The sequence below is a fragment of the Stenella coeruleoalba genome (assembly GCF_951394435.1).
Source record: "Stenella coeruleoalba genome assembly, chromosome: 8".
NCBI lineage: Eukaryota > Metazoa > Chordata > Mammalia > Artiodactyla > Delphinidae > Stenella > Stenella coeruleoalba.
In genome coordinates this window covers 14,435,272-14,454,378 of record NC_137154.1, presented here as the reverse complement: position 1 = coordinate 14,454,378, position 19,107 = coordinate 14,435,272, and the positions used below count along the sequence as shown (strand labels likewise).

At 58.4% G+C, this 19,107-nt stretch overlaps 1 protein-coding gene across 3 annotated transcripts; it reads right to left on the bottom strand.

Annotated features, from left to right (window-relative positions):
- Window positions 1–208: 208 nt before the first annotated feature.
- On the bottom strand, window positions 209–17,276 carry CHST1 (carbohydrate sulfotransferase 1). Of its 3 annotated transcripts, XM_079928698.1 has the most exons (4): window positions 16,855–17,276; window positions 4,252–4,374; window positions 3,486–3,582; window positions 209–2,317 (listed from the first exon to the last, which is right to left on the bottom strand). In XM_079928698.1, the coding sequence occupies exon 4, from the start codon at window positions 2,273–2,275 to the stop codon at window positions 1,040–1,042; it is 1,236 nt and encodes a 411-aa protein (XP_079784824.1). In that variant the 5' UTR covers window positions 2,276–2,317; window positions 3,486–3,582; window positions 4,252–4,374; window positions 16,855–17,276; the 3' UTR covers window positions 209–1,039. The 3 variants fall into 3 exon arrangements, with proteins under 3 accessions (XP_079784824.1, XP_079784826.1, XP_079784825.1); XM_079928700.1 differs by lacking the exon at window positions 4,252–4,374; XM_079928699.1 differs by lacking the exon at window positions 16,855–17,276 and having other exon boundaries at window positions 4,252–5,988.
- Window positions 17,277–19,107: the final 1,831 nt, after the last annotated feature.

Genomic DNA, 19,107 nt, shown 5'->3' with positions numbered 1-19,107 from the left:
TCAACTGACCGGAGGGAAATGAAACCGTGAACTCAGTGTTGAGGGTGATGAGGGTGACATGAATTCTGAAAGCCAGCAACTGGTCATGGAATCCCCACCTCCATCTCCTTCTCTCTCCTCCCCAAAGCCAGAAACACCTAGACCCCACCGATTTCTGCCTTTGCCCGTTCAGAATGTCCCATAATCACATTCAGACATTATTGCACTCTTTTATTTACAGAAAACACATATAAAGCATTTCAATGTTCATTTAGCAAACCGAACCACTCTTTTTTTTTCTTCTTTTTGGCACAAAGAAATATCACAGATGGACCCCAAGATCAATCAGAAAACCATAACATTTATCAGCCATCACTGGTCCAGAGGCAGCCACAAGACTCAGACAGACGAACAGCATTGCCACAGACTGGAAAAAATAAACAAGGTCCACATTCACCTCACAGTAAAAACCTGCTCACCTGACAGGCAAGGGCGGGCAGGAGGGGGCAGTTTCTCTGCTCCAAGGGAGGGAGGGGCAGTGGGCATTGGGGGGCAGAAGCAGGATGGGGAGGGATAAACGCCATTCATAAATTAGAGAGAGGTGGCCTTTTTGTTTTTAACTTCTTACCTCGTAGAAGTAAGACAGTGCAAAAACTACCATACCCTCGCCACTCGTCCGTCGGAGAAGCTTCAGAAGTTGTGTGGTTTGGGGTGTCTCTCCTCTCAGGTGCCCGTGTGTGTGCACGCATGTGTGAATGTGTAAGTGCGGTGCTTGTAAACATTGTCACCATCTACCAGAGACACACATCCTTGTGTCTGAACGGGGTGGGGCTGGGGCTGGACCCCACTTCAGGCCCCCTCTGCCCCAGAGATTCCTGTCCAAGACTTAGTGCAAATTTCAGAGACAAAGAGAGGCAGAGGAAGCGGGGTCTGGACAGGGGGTAGGGAGGACACAAAGACGGGGTGGGAGAGGGAGGGGTAAGTAAGGCAACAGTTCAAAACGGTCCATTTTATCAAAGCCGACACCGTGTCCCCCTCGCCCCCACCCACAGAGCCCTGGTCACGAGAAAGGGCGGAAGTCCCGCCCCTCCACTAGGCTGATGGAGGGGTTCTTGAGCTCCTCCTCCGACTTGGCCATCTTGTAGCCCAGCTGCGCCAGCACCCGCTGACACGCGTTCTGGGCAAAGGCCACGATGTCGTAGGAGAGGCGGAAGCGCCACTTCTCGGCCGTGGCCGCCGAGTTTCGCACGGTGCCGTATTTGTGCTTGCCCAGGGTGGGGTCTCCCCGCGTGTTGTTCTGGATCCAGCGCGCCACGTGGCTGTCCAAGGGGATGCCCAGGAAGCCGTAGATCTCCTCGGTCTTCTTCATGGGGTTCCTGGCCAGGTCCTCGTAGCGCACCAGCATGTACTTGCCCTTGAGCCACGGGGGCCGCATGAGGCCGGTGGACACGGAGTTGGAGAAGTCCTCGCACACCGTGGTCAGCTGCGTCACGTCCAGGTTGTAGGGCTTCCTCCCGGTGCCGTACCAGAGCCGCCAGAGCCGGTACGTGTCGCGGAAGGTCTCGCTGCGGGAAGCCAGAATGCCACGTGGGTCGCGGACCAGCTGGATGACCTTGAGGTTTAACCGGGGGTCTTCAACCAGGGCCCGCAAGTCGTTAACCTCGGGCACCCGCACCGTCTTAATGGCCACGTGGCTGCGCTCCCGACAGGCCTCGGCGGCCACCGTCAAGTTTAGCAGGCCACACTTGCGCACGCAGTCCCCCTCCTCCAGCACCAGGTCCGCGGAGCCCGGAGGGTCGCACACGGGGCGAGAGCACAGTACCCTGCTGGCCCCGCGACGGAAGATCCTGTCGGTGGTGTGGTTGACAGGCGGCGGCTTGATGTAGTTCTCCAAGAAGTAGAGGTCACAGTCGTAGAGGCTCCTCAGGAGGTCACGGCTGGCTCCCAGCATGACCCGCCGATCCGCGGGGCTCTTGCCCTGGGTGAAGCGGGGGATGAGCGTGTTCTGGACGTGGTAGAGGGGCTCAAACAGGTAGAAGACGTCCAGGTGCTGGTTGAAGAGCTGGCCCACGAAGGAGGAGCCGCTGCGCGTGGTGGCCAGTATGAGGATGTGGGTCTTCCGGGAGAGGTTATAGGCGAAGGTGGGGCTCTCTTCGCACAGCCTCTCGGCCAGCCCCGCCTCCGCCAGACCCGGGCAGGTGTGGAAGGACTTGGCGGTGAAGGTGCGAATGGCCGTGTACTGGATGGCGATGGAGGCCAGGGCAAGGAGGAGGACGGCCTTCCAGGAACATTGCATGGCTGGGCACCTTCATGGGGCTGCTTCTCCACCATGTGAGGTCTGTGGGCAAAGGCGGGCAGCCATCAGGGGGCAGCCAGGCTTGGGTACCTCCCAAGGCCAGCGGCACTGGCTTGCTCCCTCGGGGAAGCTGGTCTCCAGCCCGCCTGGGGAAGGGCTGCAGCTCCCTGCGTCAGTGCTCACACGTGCATCTGAGGCCTACATGGCACCTGCACGAGACTTTACCAGTCTCTGGGAACTCCTGGGAGCCTTTAGGGACTGATTCCCATACCCTGGGGTCTACCCTACAGAAGGCTGTGGGGTCTCCCATCATGAGCTGGGTTCTTCAGTGGGGCCTGACTGGGCAAGACCCTAACACTCCCAACTCCCACACTTGGGAATGACCAGTTCCCAGCTCAAGCCATTCCCCTCTCACTGCCTGCCACCCCTGCTGGCATCTCCTGGGCCCACCTGCATCTTCTTCACCCCCAGGAGCTGGCACCCAGTTCCCCAGGTGGTCATCTTTCCTCCATCCCCCGCCCACCCCCAAGAGGAAGAAGCGTCCACGTCAGATGCCTCCCCCGACCCAAGTCCTCATGCAGAAAGAACCCCTGCACACCGTGAGTTGGTGGGCTGCTAGCAGCCCATGCCTCCTGGGCTGGGAAAGGTGGACAACTGTGTCATGCCCTCCCCCCGCCCCCCCAAAGTTACAGATGCAGGTGACTAGCTTATTCCAGAAGAGGACTCCCGGGGCTCACGGAGTCCCTAAGAGTCAGCTGGCCCAGAGCAGAGGCAGGGTCCAGGGGCTGCTGAGAAGCATCCCTTCCTGGGCCCCAGCGCCCTCCAGGATTTCCTCCTGGCCACTGAGGGAGGGGTCTGGGCCATGGAGCAGATGACCCTACTGTCCGCAGAGTGAACTGGTTCCTCCAGCCGCCCTCCCCCAGCCAGTCCTCAAGGGCCTCCACCTTTAGGCCCTCACCCCCTTCTGCCCACAGGGTAAGCACAGGGACCCCACTGTGATCCAACAGTGGCCCCAGAGAACCCAGGCAGGGCAGTGAGAAGAGGAAGGGGTGGTACAGAAGTTAGTGTCTCAAGGAACTGAGAAAGCATGGGGGATGGGGAGGGCAGGGAGAGCAGGGAAGAGGAGCTAAGCTGGGTGTTGGAAAGCCGCCCCCCGAGATGGGCTAGCTCGGTGACCAGCCCTGGGGAAGGTGGGGCAGAGAGGACTCACCAAAGAGGGGCTGTTCTGGGCTGGGCAGTCCGCAGCCGCCAGGTCTCCAGGCCCAGCCGGCAGTCACTGCCTGTGCAGCAGCCCTGTGGCCACAAGACTGCAAGGAGAGAGGGAAGGCAGGGGTGCTGAAGGGGGGCTCCAAGCTCCTCCCTCCCCACCCCTTCTCTCCTGTGTCCTGCGCCCCACAGACAGCTCTCCAGGGCTGCACAGCAAAGGCCCTGCCTGCTCTCCCAGATTTACCACTGACTCAGAGCTCCAAATAACCCATTGCCATCTCTCATCCCCTGGATCCAGCCCTCTGAGGCCTGGACCTCCTTCACCCACCTCTTCCACCCCCTACCCATATCCTCCTAGCAAGTCTCAGTCCCTGTGCTCACACCACGCCCCAGTGGGCAGGGAGCTGACAAGCCTGCCCGGCCAGCTGGCCGAGCATTGGTGCCCCACCTGGGCAAGCCCCCCGTGGAGACACCCCTCCCAGCTACCACCAGAGGGAGCTGCGAAGAAATCCACCGGCCGCAAACACCCCCAGGCCTGGCGAGCTCAGTTCAGCTCTGGTGACCAGACTGACCCAACCAGACACAGCGGCTAGTGCCCAAGAACAAAACAGTCAGAGTCAAGGTTGTCCCAGCAAATGGGGCCGGGGCACAGTCCAGACTGGTTCCGCAGTTAAAATCAGCAGAGCATCCTGACCCTTTGCAATTCAACTTGTTCAGTGATTCCCCAAGAGGGGGGGTTAGCGGAAGTCAGCAAGGACAGGGGTGCTCACCCCAGATCTCCAGGCGGAAGCGGTGGCTCAGCCGAGACCACCCACACGCTGAGGCCCAAGGGGAGGGGACAGCCAGGAAGTGAGGTTCCTCTTCTAGCCACCGGGAGAGAGGAGAACGGCTACCTGAAACTCAAAGCAACAGTGGACCAGGGAGCATCCGGGATCTGGATGCTCTTCACAGATCCTAAGTTAAAACACCAAGACGGCAACGTTATTTTTGTTAGTGTCCACTGAGTATTTCCTAAGTGCTAAGCGGTTTCCCCGCCCTAGCTCATCAATTCCCCGCAAGAACTTTACATGGAAAGTATTGGCTCCATTTCACAGAAGAGAAAGCTGAGGCACAGAGAGGTGGAGAAACCTACCTGAACTCACATGCTTGGCTTACCCCCATCTAGCAGGTTCCCCAGAGCCCACTCTCCTTCCTTCTAAGGAGATTCGATTTACCGTTCCTCCAGGTTACCTGTACTTCGCCTTCGAACATGCATTCAATTAATGACCCCCCCCCCCATTTGTTTGTGAATCAGCATGAGAGGGACCGGACATTAGAAGGGGACTTCAGACGGTTTCTGAGACTTAGAGCATGTTTCTTCCCTTTGCTGTCTGGTCTGGTCGATCTACTGGCTCGTGGCTGATGGGGTGAACTCCTGTGCCTGTGAATATGCGTCCCACATCCCCTGTATGGAACGACTCCCTGGAGGGCAGGGCGAGTAGGTCCTCATTTCCCAAACCTGCAGTGCTGCCTGGCTCGGCTCACTCACCCAACTCGCCACATCATGTTATTCCTTACAGCCCCCTCTGGAAGGTCACCGTCCTCACTCCCATTGTTCAGATGATGAAATTAAGATTCAAAGACTAAGCAAATGGGCATGATAAGCAAGGAAGAAGTAGCAGAGACTCGAAGCCCTCTGGGACAGACTCTTAGGCCAGTGCTGTGGCCCTTTCACACCAGCACAGTGGGCAAGAAACATGCTGAAGCTTGAGGAGGGGCACAGAAGCTGGAGTGAGATGGCAGGGGGCCGGCTGAGGCTCTGGGGCCTAGGAGTCCTGTTTTAAGTATGAAACTCCACTTGGTACCTAGAGGAAGCAGTTCCATGTCACCAGGTGGCAGTAAATGGGGGAAAGCACAGTCTAAATTCTAGGGAAACTCCAACGTGACCAGAGCAACACCACAGCCCTGACCACATCCCACCCCACCCTGCCTCACACCACGACAGCAGAAGGTGCTGTCTCCATCGGTACCCAGAGAGAACAGCTTCTCTGCATTAAATGTGACTCCCCTGCAAAGTGCAGGCCCCCCCTTTCCAAGTGCCCCAAGACAAACGTGAACACCTTTAGAGAACAGGGAGGGAAAGCCACCAATATTGACGCAAAGTAATATTTTTAAGTTATTTAGGGGTCCGTTCTTTAGTTGCAATGCTGTTTCGTTCCACTGTATTTCCTTTGTATTTATTCACAAGCATGTTAGTTACCTAGTATGAGTTCTGGGCACTATGGATAAAATAACACAAAGGAAAGCAAGCAGTTACTGGGCATTCGAGATGTTTCTCCCAGGCATATGCTCCCTTCCCAGGCATCAGTTCGTCTAGCCCTCACTAACCTTGTGAGGTCATAGTCCCATTCTACAGATAAGCAGACTGAGGTTCTGCAAGGTTAGATAACTTCCCCAAGCTCGCACCCTTAGTAAGAGGTAGAGCCAGGATACCAGCTCAGGCGGTATGCTCTAGAGTCCATGCTCGAACCCTCCTCCCTGACCCACTCCCTCTTCAACTACATCCAACACCCTTTGGTCCCCACCAAGACAGGAAACAGAAGCCTTAAAGGGACTCCACTTAACTCTAGGATTCCAGTTCCAAAAACAATTCACCCAAGGTTATCTTTAAAGAAAAGCACCTTTCAGGGAGGAGACCATTTACGTTTCTTCCCCCCACTTTCCCTCCCTACCGCCACCCAAAGAAACGTAAGGCCAGGCCTGGAGCCTGCTGTCTTTGTCAATAAATCAGAAGTAACTAAAGCATCATTGCAAAGTTGTAAATCCCTAAAAAAGTAGGACTCGGATTCACTAGGTGCAGCCTGGACACACAGGAGGGGAATGTGTTTGAAGGCCCAGACACAGCCATCCCCCTCCCCCTGCCCCAGGAGGGCAAAGCGGGGGCATGGGAACGGGAAGATGGAGGAAATCTGGCCCTCCTAGAGCTGCCCCTGCTCTCCTGCCAGCCTGGCAGAGCCGGGGCCACGGCCGGCCAAGCATCCTTGGTATGCTGGAGGCATCTGCCCTGGAAACCAGAGGCCCCGAGGCCAGGCCCTTTGTTCCCAGGGGAGCTTTGGCCACTGCAAAGGACTCCTCAAGGCCCTCATCCTCTAAGCCAGAATGTGAGCCCCAGAGCCCCTCTCTGGGCTTCTAGCAGCCTCTGGCATGGCCTCCCTCCACCTCTGGTTAGTCAAAATCCAGGCGCGCCTTAGACACAGGGACCAAGAATCTGTAACTTCTGTTGGAAGTCACCCACTCCCAAAAGAAAGCTCAGATAAAGCAGGGCACAGGATGGGAGTGGAAAACACCTCTTCCTGGGAGAACTGTAATTCAGAACTAAGAGCTCAAGCCATGAAACCACCTGGATCTGTCACTTCGCAGGTGCATGGACCTGGGTGACTCACCAGTTGTCTCTGAGCCTCAGTCTCCCCACCCGTAAAGGAGGTACAACCATAGCGGTGGTTATATGAACAGGCATTTAATACGGCACAGCCCTGTGCTTGGGACAGTGGCTCTGGCACCAGCCCCGTTGATGGCCAGACTTCTCAATCTCCCTGGACCTTTGCGTTCTCACCTGAGAAGCAGGGACAATCTTAACAAGGCTGTTGTGAGGACTAATTAGTTAATACAGTGCCTGGCATGGAGTAGGCACTCAACAAATGTTACTATCATCATCATTAAATGTCTTGTTTGCTTTTTGTCTCAGGGAAGCCCCTCAGAACACATCATCACTCTCCCTAACCGCTGTGCCCAGACCTCTGCCAGGCAGGTCTCTGCCCAAAACCACTTCCGCCGGCTCCTCTCCCAGCCTGGGAGCTTTCTCCTGCGGAGCCACCGCAGTGGCTTTCCTACTTCCCTCTAGTGGCCACGTCCTGTAGTGCAGCCTCTTAGCGCTGCGTCTTGGCTGGGTTCAGAAGTCCTGGCTGGTTGGCTGCAGCCTAATGTGAGGATGCAGGCTGCGGGAGGTGATGCTGCGGGTGGCATGAGGCGTGAGGATGACACGCCCCCGAGCTACGGGCCCTGCTCTGTGCGGCCCCTCTCCCTCACCCACACAGCAAGAGGCAAGCAGCAACAGGCAGCCTCACATCATCTGGAGGGCCTCTGCCTCCTAGTCTCATTCCGCTCTGGCAGGGGAAGGAACCCTAACCTGAATGTCACAGGCAGGGGCAGCCCACGGGCTCGGCATTTCCCTGGCTGGGTGACCTTGGACTCACCCGCCTGGCCTCTTTGCGCCTCGGTTTTTCCATAGATCCAATGACTCTAAGGGCTTCCCAGATCTGGCCACTGGAGTTTTCTGATCCCGGGAAGGCCCCACACTCCATCCTCAGAGTCAGGGCCACCATCGCTGCAGGCTGGGGGACCTTCCTTCGGAAGTGGGAAGGCTCCAGTCACCTTCCAAGAATATACCAGGGCTGGCAGCTCTGCCCCTCCCTCAGTCTGATCCATGGCTGCCCCAGTGAGGCCCACGGACCAAGGGGCTCTGCCCTCTGCAGAGTTAGCCCCTGCCACCTGCTCTATTACATCCCAAGCAACACAGTGCTACGGGCCTTTGTCTTTGCTGGGCCACGGACCCCCCCTTGGAGAGACACAATCCCTCTTCCCAGGAAGACCCATTTGTGCCCACAATTTAATACACACAATTAGAAGGTTCTTAAACATCCTAAAGCTCACATGTGGGCATCCCTGCTCTTCCCTAGAGGCTTAACCCCTTCATTATTAGCATTCTCCTCGACCCTAGGGTTTTCTTTCCAACTGATTCTATCCGAGAAGGCTCCACAGATGTGTAAGCACTGATGTGGAAACATCACCCGAAATATATTATTAAGTAAAAAATCTAGGGCCAACAAAGACATGGGCAATAGTGTGCCACCATTTCTCATTTTTAAAAAATCTATGTATTTGAATCTATGCAGGAACAACCACAAGAACTTGCACTGAACCAGTTGTAGCTGCCCAGTGGGAGGAGCTAGGAGACAGGGGGGAGGAAGGCATAGTTTATACTGAGTGTGTTGTTTCAGTTTGAGTTTATTAACCTTGGGGGACAGAGTGAAGCTACCCCACGCAAGAACTGGAGGGGCAACTGATGACAGGGTGGGGCACTGAAACTCAGCACTGGCGTCTCACTGTGTCCCCGATTCCGTCCCCAGGGCACTGCCGGCCAGCTCTGTCCTCCCACATTTCCAAGGCACCAGGGTTGAATTCACCACCTTTCTGCCAGAACTGGGCTTGGTTTGCTCAGGTGGGGGACAGCAGTCACCTGGGGCTGCTGAGACAAGGCAGCAGCTGAAAAAGGGCGAGACCTCAAAAGGGAGCCTGGGGCTTTGGGGAGCAGCTAAGGCCTGAGTTGGGGAAATGACTCCCCTCCCCGTTTTTTCTCCCTGTCACTTTTTTCCTCCTTTTGTGAAGCCCTGGGGAGACAGGAAAAGCAGAGGAAGAAACCTGAACATTGTATTTCTCACCAGACTCAGGAGCCAGTATGGAGGGGCCCCAAGGCTCTGGGGTCCCAGGAACTGGAGCAAGGGGCAGAGGGAACTGGACGGGGGCGGGGGGGGGGAGGAGTTGGCAAACAGGCCTCTGGGATGGAGACTGCAGAAAGGAAATGCTTAATCCCTGCGTCTGCAGTAGCCAGCATCGATCCACCATAAATGTTTGTTTAGTTAAGGCTTAAACACATAAAACGGCAAGGTTTTTTCTTCCTAAGGAAAATGGGGTGATGAAAATGAGGCAAGGGGAAAACAGGGGTACGAAAGTCTGAAAGAACTAGAAGCCACGTAGTATACAACAGCCAAGACACTTCTGGGCGACACAGACAGGTCAGAGCTACCTGGCTGCCAGTGGGAAAAAGGAAATATTTCACTTACACGTTTCATAGCATCCGTGAGATGAAGATTAAAGCACCTGCTCAAGAGATGCCCAGCTATTACTGATACTGAATCCAGCACAAGATTTCTTCTTAAGGGTCTCCTAGAGAGCCCTGAGCAGGTAGACCTCACACCTAGTAAGTCCAAGGAGAAGCTTCGCAGGGCTGTGTCCTGAATCAACCTTCAAGGCGAGCGGTATGCCCACATAGAGTTCAGCCAGTGCAACCTTCCAGGGGAGGCGATCTGGTGGGGTCCAAACTCAGCCTCTGTGGTCTGGGTCAGCCAAGGGGTTACTGGAGGCCCCAGTGCTTCTTTTTCTCTGGAGTCGTGCCCCCTCAACCTGAAACACTGTGAGGTCTGTGTATGGTCCTTCTCCCCAGAATCTGCACCAACACGAACATGGATTTCGTGTACAATCTCTATAGCCCCCGGGCCCTGTGGCTTCTCCACAGACCCCACAGAAGCAGAACATCCTTCGGGCACCTCCAATGAGGGCAAGTTCTTACAATCATGGTTCCAAGGACAAGCATCCGGAGGGTGACCGTCCACCAACTTGTCACCATCGGCAGAGCTGCCTGGCTGCCTCTTAGGAGCTCTGGTGTCTCCAGCGTCCACAAGTGAGGACCCTGGGGACATGCATGTTGTGTCAAGCCTCCTTGAGAAGTTACCCACAGGCATGCAAGGCAGCAGGCCGGGTGGTAGCTGGGCACCCTGGCTGCGGGGCCAGCCAGGCCCGGGTTCACTCCCACTGCTGATGCATTACAGCTATGAGACCTTGTGCAGGGCACCTAACCTCAATAGGTCTCAGTTGCCTTTATCTATGAAATGGGAAAGACGATCACAGAATCTTTAGAGTATTTGGGCTGTGAGACAGAAAGCTGATGAAGCTTAGCACAGGGCTGGGCACAGAGCAGGACTCATTAAGTAAGAACCCTGGGCATGATTTTTAGGGACTACTCTAACCTACAAACAGGATACGGTGGCCTGGAAACGTTCAAGGAATCAAAACAGTGCCACAGCCTCCTCCATGAAGCTCCCACCATCTGTGGGGTCGGAGACCCTTGTTGTTCGGGCTGCAGAGACTACCTACTGCCCTGCCCTGGGCCCAGCGGGTCAGCGGGTCCGGCCCGACCTGAGGGAAGTTTTCCCCAGCATTGGGGAGAGGGACCGACCTCCTGGCACAAGGCTCCAGTGTGCCCGACTCCCCACCGGGGAGCAGTGAGTCAGAAGGGCCCGGTTCCCTGTCTCAGGCTGATCCTACCACAGCCCGGCCTACGGCCTGTGGTAGGCGGGATCCTTCTGCACCGACACTGGGCGGAAAGGCCCCGGGTTCCTGTCCCCCCTCCCCTCCGCAGCAGCCACAGCCTGAGTCGGAGAGTACCCAGGCCCCACCCCCTGGATACCGGGGCTTCAGCCCCTCCTCCCAGCTTCAAGGATGGGAAACCGCCAACAGGAGCTAAAGCACAGGCAGCTGCTGCTGGAGGAGCTGGGCGGGGGGCCATCTGTCCCTGGATCCTGGAGTCTCCAGTCTCGGGCCACCTGCCTAAGGCCCCACTGGCCCCCGGGGATGAGGGAGGGAGGGCTGGGCGCGGGGGGAGGCTCACCTGAGCCTGGGGGCTATTACACCGGATGGAGGGGCTGCGGGAGCGGATACCCAGATATGATCACGGTCCTGGCTCCCATCGAGTGGCTTCTTACCGCAGGTACCACTGCCATCTTTCACAGGTGAGGAGCACGAGGCTCGGGCAAGTGAGGGAACTCGTCCAAGTGCGCGTAGCTAGTCCGTGGTAGGGCCAGGATTCAAGCTCAGCTCCGAGGACCCCCAAGCCCCAGCCCTAACCACTAAGCTTAAGCCCTCAGGCCACACCCGAGAGCAAGATTGGCACCCAGCACCAGGAGACTAGAGGGGAGGGGCAGGGAGTGCCAGGGCCAAGGTGGCCACCAGGGTCCCCACACACACTGTTGCCAACCCTGACCTCGGCATTCACCCAAACCCAGACGTGGGCTCATCCAACCTAGTGACCGGCTCCAAGGGTCAGACCCCTGCGGCGTCAGCTGGAGGGATGCGGGCTGCCTATGGCCCTTCCTGCCTGGTTCCCAGCACATCCCATGCGTGAGCTTGGGTACCTTCTCACCACTTCCCAGGGGGTACTACCTCCCCAGCTGAATGACAAAGGGGAGATCATCGCAAAGATTAGAAGAGGTAATGGGTGTGGACCAGACTGGTGCTGTGTCCCACAAGATAGGCAGTAACCAAAACACACTCTGCTCCCCACTCCCGGGCTCCAGGTCTGGCTAGGCAAGTAGAGGGGGGAGTGGGTGGCTTCATGGCCAGGAATGCCCAAATCCTATACGGCCAAGAGGACACCAAAGATGTCTTCATTACTACCTTGCCTGCAGTGGTCTGGAATGGGGCAAAGGGTTTGGGCTCAAGGCCCAGAGGTCCCCACTGGTCCCTAAGCCCAGAACTTACCACCAGCCTGCAGCTGGTCCCAAGGATGCCAGACAGTTCAATCTGTCAGTCCTCTGTCTCCTGGAATGAGAAGCGTTAGGGGGAGCCCCTCACTGGTAACATGGCAACCGGATGAGTGTCCCTGCAGGGACAACAGGGACCTCCGGAAGACATAATGGCGGCTGCTCGTGGAGGGCCCATCTCACAGGGGAGGGACCGAGGCTCACAGAGGTTACGCAACTCGTTCCCACAGCCGAGAACTGGATGCGGGCCACGGGGTGCTGTGCGTGAGGTGCACATGCAGCGAAGTTCTCCCCTGTCCAAGGTGTTCCCTAAAGGCTTCCCTTCCTTCCCTCTCTGACCCGCTAAAATCCTCGGTCAGAACCACTCCAGTTACTCTCCTGACGCTGTACACCCTGTAAGGTGCACTTAAGTGGTTAGGAGCAACCCAGCAGAGGGTGACAAACAGACCTGGGATCCAGGGCAGCCTTACCCTCCCAAGACCTTAGCAGGCCCCTGGGGAGGGGAGCTCATGCCCACCTCCCAGGGGAGGTGAGGGGCTTAACTAAGATCGCAAACATAACGCTCTTAGCGTTATGGTAACGCTCCCAGTGCACGGTACCAGGTCCTCACTCAGTGACACCTTCGGAATGCCAGCATCAGACTTGTCTGTCGTCTTCATCTGCTTACAGAATCCCTGAGGGAGGGCACCAGGCCCCCTGCACACCCCCACCCCCAGTGCACAGCTTGGGGCCCCCAGAACCCGGCAGGGACTCAGCGGGTGCTAAACTACTCCCTCTCCCAAGCAGAGGCCGGGAGAAGGGGAGGGCTGTGCTCCGTCCCCGTCCCAGAGGAAGAAGAGATGAGCATTCCCGACAATTCCCAGCCCACAGCCTTGCAACTCTAATCGACGAGCAAACACAAAGAGGGAATCTCTAAACATTTAGAAAACGCGGGAACTCTGTGCCCCACGCGGCACCGTGGGGCTTTATAAAGAACAAATCATGCCTGACAAACTTGATAGCTTTCTTGATAGAACTACAAGACTGGTAGATGAAGGAAATGCAGGCAGGGTAATATATCTTGATTTTTAGCAAAGCATTTGATACAGCGCCTCAAGCAATCTTGCAAAACTAATTCAAACAGACTTGGCCCTAAGCACTTGTCATGGGGCTGAAAGCAAGAGGGGGCAGGTCCCAAGGGTCCTGGGTGGAGGAGGCAAAGCCAGGGGTAAGGGGTTGAGGGACAGAGTCTGGGAGAGGGGGCAGGGCTGCCAAGACCCAGCGCTGGGTCAGATCTTATCTAACATCTTCATTAATGATCCTGAGAGAGGGAGTAAACAGTCCGTTAATGAAATTTGCAGAGGATATTAAATTAGAAGGTGTTGTGAACACCAGTGAGGATGGCAAAGCGGTCCAGAGAGGCCTGAGGGAAGAACCTTGGCAAGAAACTGTCAGCATGGAGGAGGGTAGGGAAGGTTCTGGGCAGCATCTGGGGCTACCTGGAGAGCCAGGGAAGAGGGATGGGCATCCCCAGGGCTGGGGTGGAGCTGGGAGGAGCCACGGCTAGCTTGGGTGATGGCTTTAACAGGCAAACCCCAAGAATCTCAGTTTTCCCACCTGTAAAATAGGACGGACAAGCAGGATGCTTTGCAGCTCTGAGAGCTGGTACTGATACAGGGACTGCCTTTAGGGAACCTGGAGCTGAAGCCCACCTTATGGGAGGGGAGGAGGGGAACAGTGACACGGAAAGGAGGAGGGGCTGTCTGCAGGCCAGGGAGGGGAGGGCAGCAACTGAAAGAAGGGCGGGTGAGGGAGACTGGCTGGGCCGTCACTGGAGCTCAGAATGCCCTCAAGCCACGCACAGATGCTGCCCAGGCAGGCGCTGCTGGGCTAAGCAGACGTGGGCAGGCCCCTCTTCCAGCCTGGCTGGGCAGCAGCACACCAGCTGGTGCCTCAGGCTGGAGCCCCGAGCCAGTCCAGACTTGTAGGGTACGCCGGGAACACTTCAGCAGCAGAGGTTCTAACCTGCGGGGCTGAGGAGGCCAGCGTCTGTTATCCTTCTGGAGAGTTCCTGACCCCTGTTTGGTGGGAGATGCTTCTCCAGCCAGGTGAACCGGCCTCTCCAGGATCAGGGAAAGTTGCCCCATTTCAGTCCCCCCTCTCTGTCCTCAGAGCCTGGACCTCTCCCGCCCCTCTACCTCTGGCCCAATTTCAAAGGGGCTGAGGCGGGAAGCTGCCCATCCATTTGGACCTGGAGGATTTGTTCCCACAAAGCTCCTAGACAGGTGGGGTCTGAACGGGAGCCAGGACTCCCTAGCGTGGCGCTCAAGCCCTTGGCAACCTAAATCAGTGCTCCGTGGGAGGAAGAAATGGATGCCTGGTTCCCAGCTGGGGGTGTACCGGCACTGCTGGGGAGGCGCTTCCAAAGCAGGAGGCCTGCCCTGCCAGATGTCAGGACCACCTGCCAAACACAGAGGACGGATCCAGGTGAACGCACTGCCGGGGGCGTTCCTTCCAACACCCCGAATTAACAATAACGACACTTACTGAACACTCACTATGGCTGCGTTCGTATTAATGCATCTGACCTTCCCAACAACCCTATGAGGTAGGTAAAGTGCTCTTATTTTCCCCATTTCACAGAGGAGGAGGCTGAGGCATACGGTGGCAGCCACAAGCCTGGGCACCTAGTCAGAAAGCCCATGGGAGAAGCAGCAATCTGCCAAGAGCCACGGAGGGAGCGGAGCAGCTCCTGGGGCGGGAGGGGCATAACCCTAGTGGGTGGGGAGAGGCAGCCCCTCCTGTAAGGACCCCAGAGCCTTGCCCAGCCTCTCCCTGCCCCCCTTGAAGGGAGTTGGTCCAACTCCTGCCACACTTGTGGAGCCTGATTTTACTATATGTTTCCCTTCTCCCCCACCAGCGCTGGCCGCGCTACACCGAGTCCTCTGAACAAGTCTGTTTCCATAGAAACCATACAGTGACTCAGGGCTTCGGGACCTTCTCTGAACCAGATTATGAATATCAAATGCTCTCTCCCCGCACCGATGCAGAGTGAGTTGGAAAAGTAAAGAGAGACCCACAGTGGGCAAGGGAGAGAAACAGGAATGTGGGCAAGGGGAACTGGGGGTGGGGCACAAGCCTGCCCCCCCCCCCGCAGTGAGAGCATGGCATCTGGGACCCCCTGCAGACTCTGGAGCACAGATGTACGCCTCCTCCGTGCGTGTGCAGCCGGCGCACACATACCCCTATATGAGCTCCATCGGCACCACTCCTCCTCTGGAAGTAGGGCCCTGTGGGCGGGGAACAGGGAGGTGAGGGGGCTCCCTTCTAATGCGGGGGGTGGGGGACTTCAGGGCCTGGGAAGAGGGAAGCTTGTCTGCAGGAGAAGCTTGACTTCAGATGTAGAAGAGCAAACCTCTGGCCAAAAACATTGCAATACTCAGCAAAGAGGGAAATTTGGATTTTAGGGGGGAAATGTGTTTCTGCTTTGAGGTGAGGAGGTCGGCATTGTTTGTGCCAGGAGGGAGGCGGCGCCACGATTTCAAAGCCTCAGCAGGGTTGGGGGAATCATTAGAAGAGACTTCCTCTCACTTGCCCTCCCACCCTGGCCTGGCCTAGGCCGCTCACCTGCCCTGATCAGAACAGCAGCAGGGAAATGAAAGTTTGCAATGCCAGGCTCCTGGCCTCTCTCAGGGGGCTAAGGCCCCAGGGCAAATCCACCCCCTCCTTTCCCCAGTAGCTCCCTGAAAACCCAGGAAGGAGGGGAAGAGAATAGGTTGGAGGCTTGATACCTCCCCAGTGAATCCGATGTGTGAGTCATGACGGTGAGAGCACTTAGAAAAAGAAACAGGGTCATGGTGATGCCTGTTAAGTGTCCCCAGCAGCGGAGGACTGGAGCCCCGGTACTGCCTGCCCAGGTAAGGTCTCTCTGCCTGAGACAGCCAGCCCCACCTCAAGGGGTTGAGGAACCCTTGAAGCAGGTACCTGGTACCTCGGCCCCCATCTGCTTGCCTCTTATACCTACAGCTCCTCTGGCCTCCCAGCCAGGGTGCCTACCTCCTGCCCCCAATCCCAGGTCCCCTCTGCCTCCAGCCCCTATCGGCCCTCGGGAAGATGCTGGGCTCAATGTCTGTCCTTGACTGGACATCCACCTCCCCATCTCCTGCCCCCACCTCTCTGTCAAAGGTCTAAGCCCAACCTCTGGCACTTGGACTCCCCAGTGGCCTTTCTTAGAAGCCTTCAGCTTAGGAGCAGTGTTCAAGCCCATCTGGAGAAAAGCTGCACCAGAGGTGAGGAACGTAATCCTGGGAAGGGGCAGGCGCAGGATGGGGACGGAGGTATCCTGTGGTATCAAAATTCAGGCCAAGGTGCCACCCTAGGACGACCATTAGGTCTCACCTTTTAACCCCTAGCTTCCCGGCCAAGGCCGCTCTGGATTCCCAGAGCCCGGGAGGCGCTGCTCTCCGGGTCCTACCCAGGGAAGAGCAGGAGGGTGGTTCTGGCTTCCGCGGGGGTTCTGCACCTTCCAGCAGCCCCTGCCCCGCCCGCCCCCCGACCAGTTCAGCGCAGCGTGGTCGGTGCCGGTGCGGGGCAGGGGCGGGGGGCAGGAAGCAGGAGGCTGCCCCTGTCTCCGCGTGCAACCCTGGTTTGGAAAGTTGGTGCAGGCGTGGGGACCTCAGGATTTCCAGGCTTCTCAGCAGCCCGGAGCCGGGCAGGCTGTGGGACGATGAGCCTCGGGCAGCCCCCAAGTGCGCTTCGCAGCGAAGGGGAGCGGGCGCCCCGGGGCCGCCGCGCGTCTCAAGTTTGCTGCCTCCCCAAATGGGGGCGGGGAGGGCTAGGGTGAGCGCGGCGCTCACCCACCGCCAGCCCGGGAAGCCCTTTCCTGCGCCCGACAAGCTGCTGTCCTCCCCCCGCCCCGCACCGCCCTCAGCGACCGTCCCCGAGCGGAGGGGCGTCTCCCACCGCGCCCGCGCCCCTCCCGGCTGCTACGGCCAGTGTCCGCGCCCGCCCGCCCCGGGGCCCGCCGGGCCCGGCCGGTACCTGGTCCGGGGCGCACCGGGAGCCGCTGCAGCGCCCCGCGCCGGCTCCATCCTCGGGTCTGGAGTCAGGCTCGCGGGGGGCCGGCGGGCGGCGGTGGCGGCGGCGGCGGCGGCGGCATCCTCCGCCCCCCGCGCCCTCCTCCTCGGCCTCCCTCCTCCCTCCTCTTCCACCGCCTCCGCGCGCCCCTCACGGGCCCCTCTTCATGGCCCGGGGGCGCGAGCCCGGGCCAGCTGAGAGCGTTCTCCGGAGCAGGGCGCGGGACCGGGGACGGGAACGCGAGGGCCCCAGGGGCGCCGGGCCGTGGGCCGGAACCCGGAGCGCCGCAGCCCGGGGCGACGGAGGAGAGCAGTAGCCGCAAGCGCCTGAGCCTCGCCGAGCGCCCGCCCGCCCTGCGTCCCGAGTCCTGAGCAGCGGCGGCGGCGGCCGCTACAGCGCCGAGCGAGCGGCAGGCGCTGCGGTCCGGGCTCCACCCCCCAAAGCCGCCCGCCCCTCGGCTGCCGCCCGCCCCCTGCTCTTCCCCACCCCTCCATCGCGCGCCCTCAGGCTCCCCGCGCCTCCTGCCGGCTCCAGCTCCCCGCTCTGCCCCAGCCACCAGCGCTAGCGACACCCCCTCCACAGGCCGGTTCCTGTGCCAACCCACCCAAACCCGGGGGAGCCACACCTACACCCCGGGTTTTGGGAGACCGGGGAGCGAGGACGCAGGCTACCCATTGGCACCTCTTTCCGTACCCTCTCCCCCCCCCCCTGCCCCGCACCCCGGGGGCGCTCTCCGAGGGCCTTCTGCCTGAGTGCTCCTCCCCCTCCAGAATTTCGGCTGGAGCCCCAGCCTAGCCCCGGGCCCGGCTGTCCTCTACCCCTTCCCCAGCCAGCGCAATGGGTGGGGGGGTGGGACACTCCAAAACCCAGAACGGGAGCCAACCATCTTTTAGTGCCAATACCTCAACACGCACCCCTAGCCCACCCCCTCCACCCCCTTTACTTCTCAACTGTGTAGATGAATCATTTGCCCCTGTTCCATTTGTACCTCTTGGGCAGGGTCAAGGGGGTGGGGGGGGGGGCATTAAGGAGGATTTGCTGGCAGAACCTCTTCCAGGCCAGTGCCACCACCCCCCCCCCGGCCCAGCCCCTTCCTACCAGCCCTTGGCACTCCTAGGTGGAAACCTGGAGTCACTGCTGCCCTTACGTAGGGAGACCTGCCCACAGAGCCCACAGCCCGCAGGCTGAGCACCTCAGCCTCTCATTCTTTGCACAAATATTGACTGAGCATCTCCCGCAGGCCAGGCCTGCATGGGCACCAGGGACTCGGTGACAAGACAAACGGACCCCTGGCCTCTCAGAGTGAAGTGTAGGAGAAGCAGGGTAAACAGGCAGAGAATACATGAGATTAGTGGCCCCTGGGCTGGAGGGGACAGCAGGAACGCGCAGCTCTGCCACTGCGTCTGAGCTGGGGCTGGCCACCACCGAAGCCTCACCTGGAGAAGGGGATGTGGTTGCACTGGCTGATCCCCTGTCCCTCCTCAGCTCTGAGCAAGCAATCATCTTCTCAGGCCAGGAGAGGCAGTCAGCTTCCATCTCCACCCATCTCTGAATCTCTGATTTCCAGTCATAGCCAGACGGGGGCCAGAGAGCCACGGATGACTTGAGAACTTCCAGCACCCTGCGGAAGCCTCCTCGCCCAGGACTGAAGGCCGCCACCCAACCGCAAACAGTGTTGCAGAGTGTGGCACAGGAGCTCTTGGGTCACAACCTGCCATGTATTTGCATGAATGATGCAGCCTCTTTGCGCCTCACTTTCCTCCTCCAGAAGATGGAGATACCGGTCCTCACCTCATGGGGCTGCTATAAAACACTAGATGGTGAAATGTCTGCAGAGCTCTCAGCACTGTGTCTGGCACGTGGTAAGTGCTTGATAATTGCACCGTGCTGTTACTGTTATTGACGAGTTGGTGTTCAGGGTAGCCAGGAATGAACATTCACTCACTCACCCAGAGGAGGACGTGGCCTCTATGCTTCTCTGGGGGACTCAGGATTCGGATCACTAAGACTCTCTCTCCACACAGAACCACATGGTATGAAAGCCCCTGTCCCCAGGGTCCCACCAAACCAAACGGTCATTTATCTTGGTCACAACTGCAAATTCGTACTTAGAAACTCCCCCACCGCCGCTGGCCACAAGCCTGGCAGTGGATGCCCATCAAGCCAGTGTGATCCAGTGTGATCCAAACTCATCCACCAGTGTGTTTTCCTGCTGCA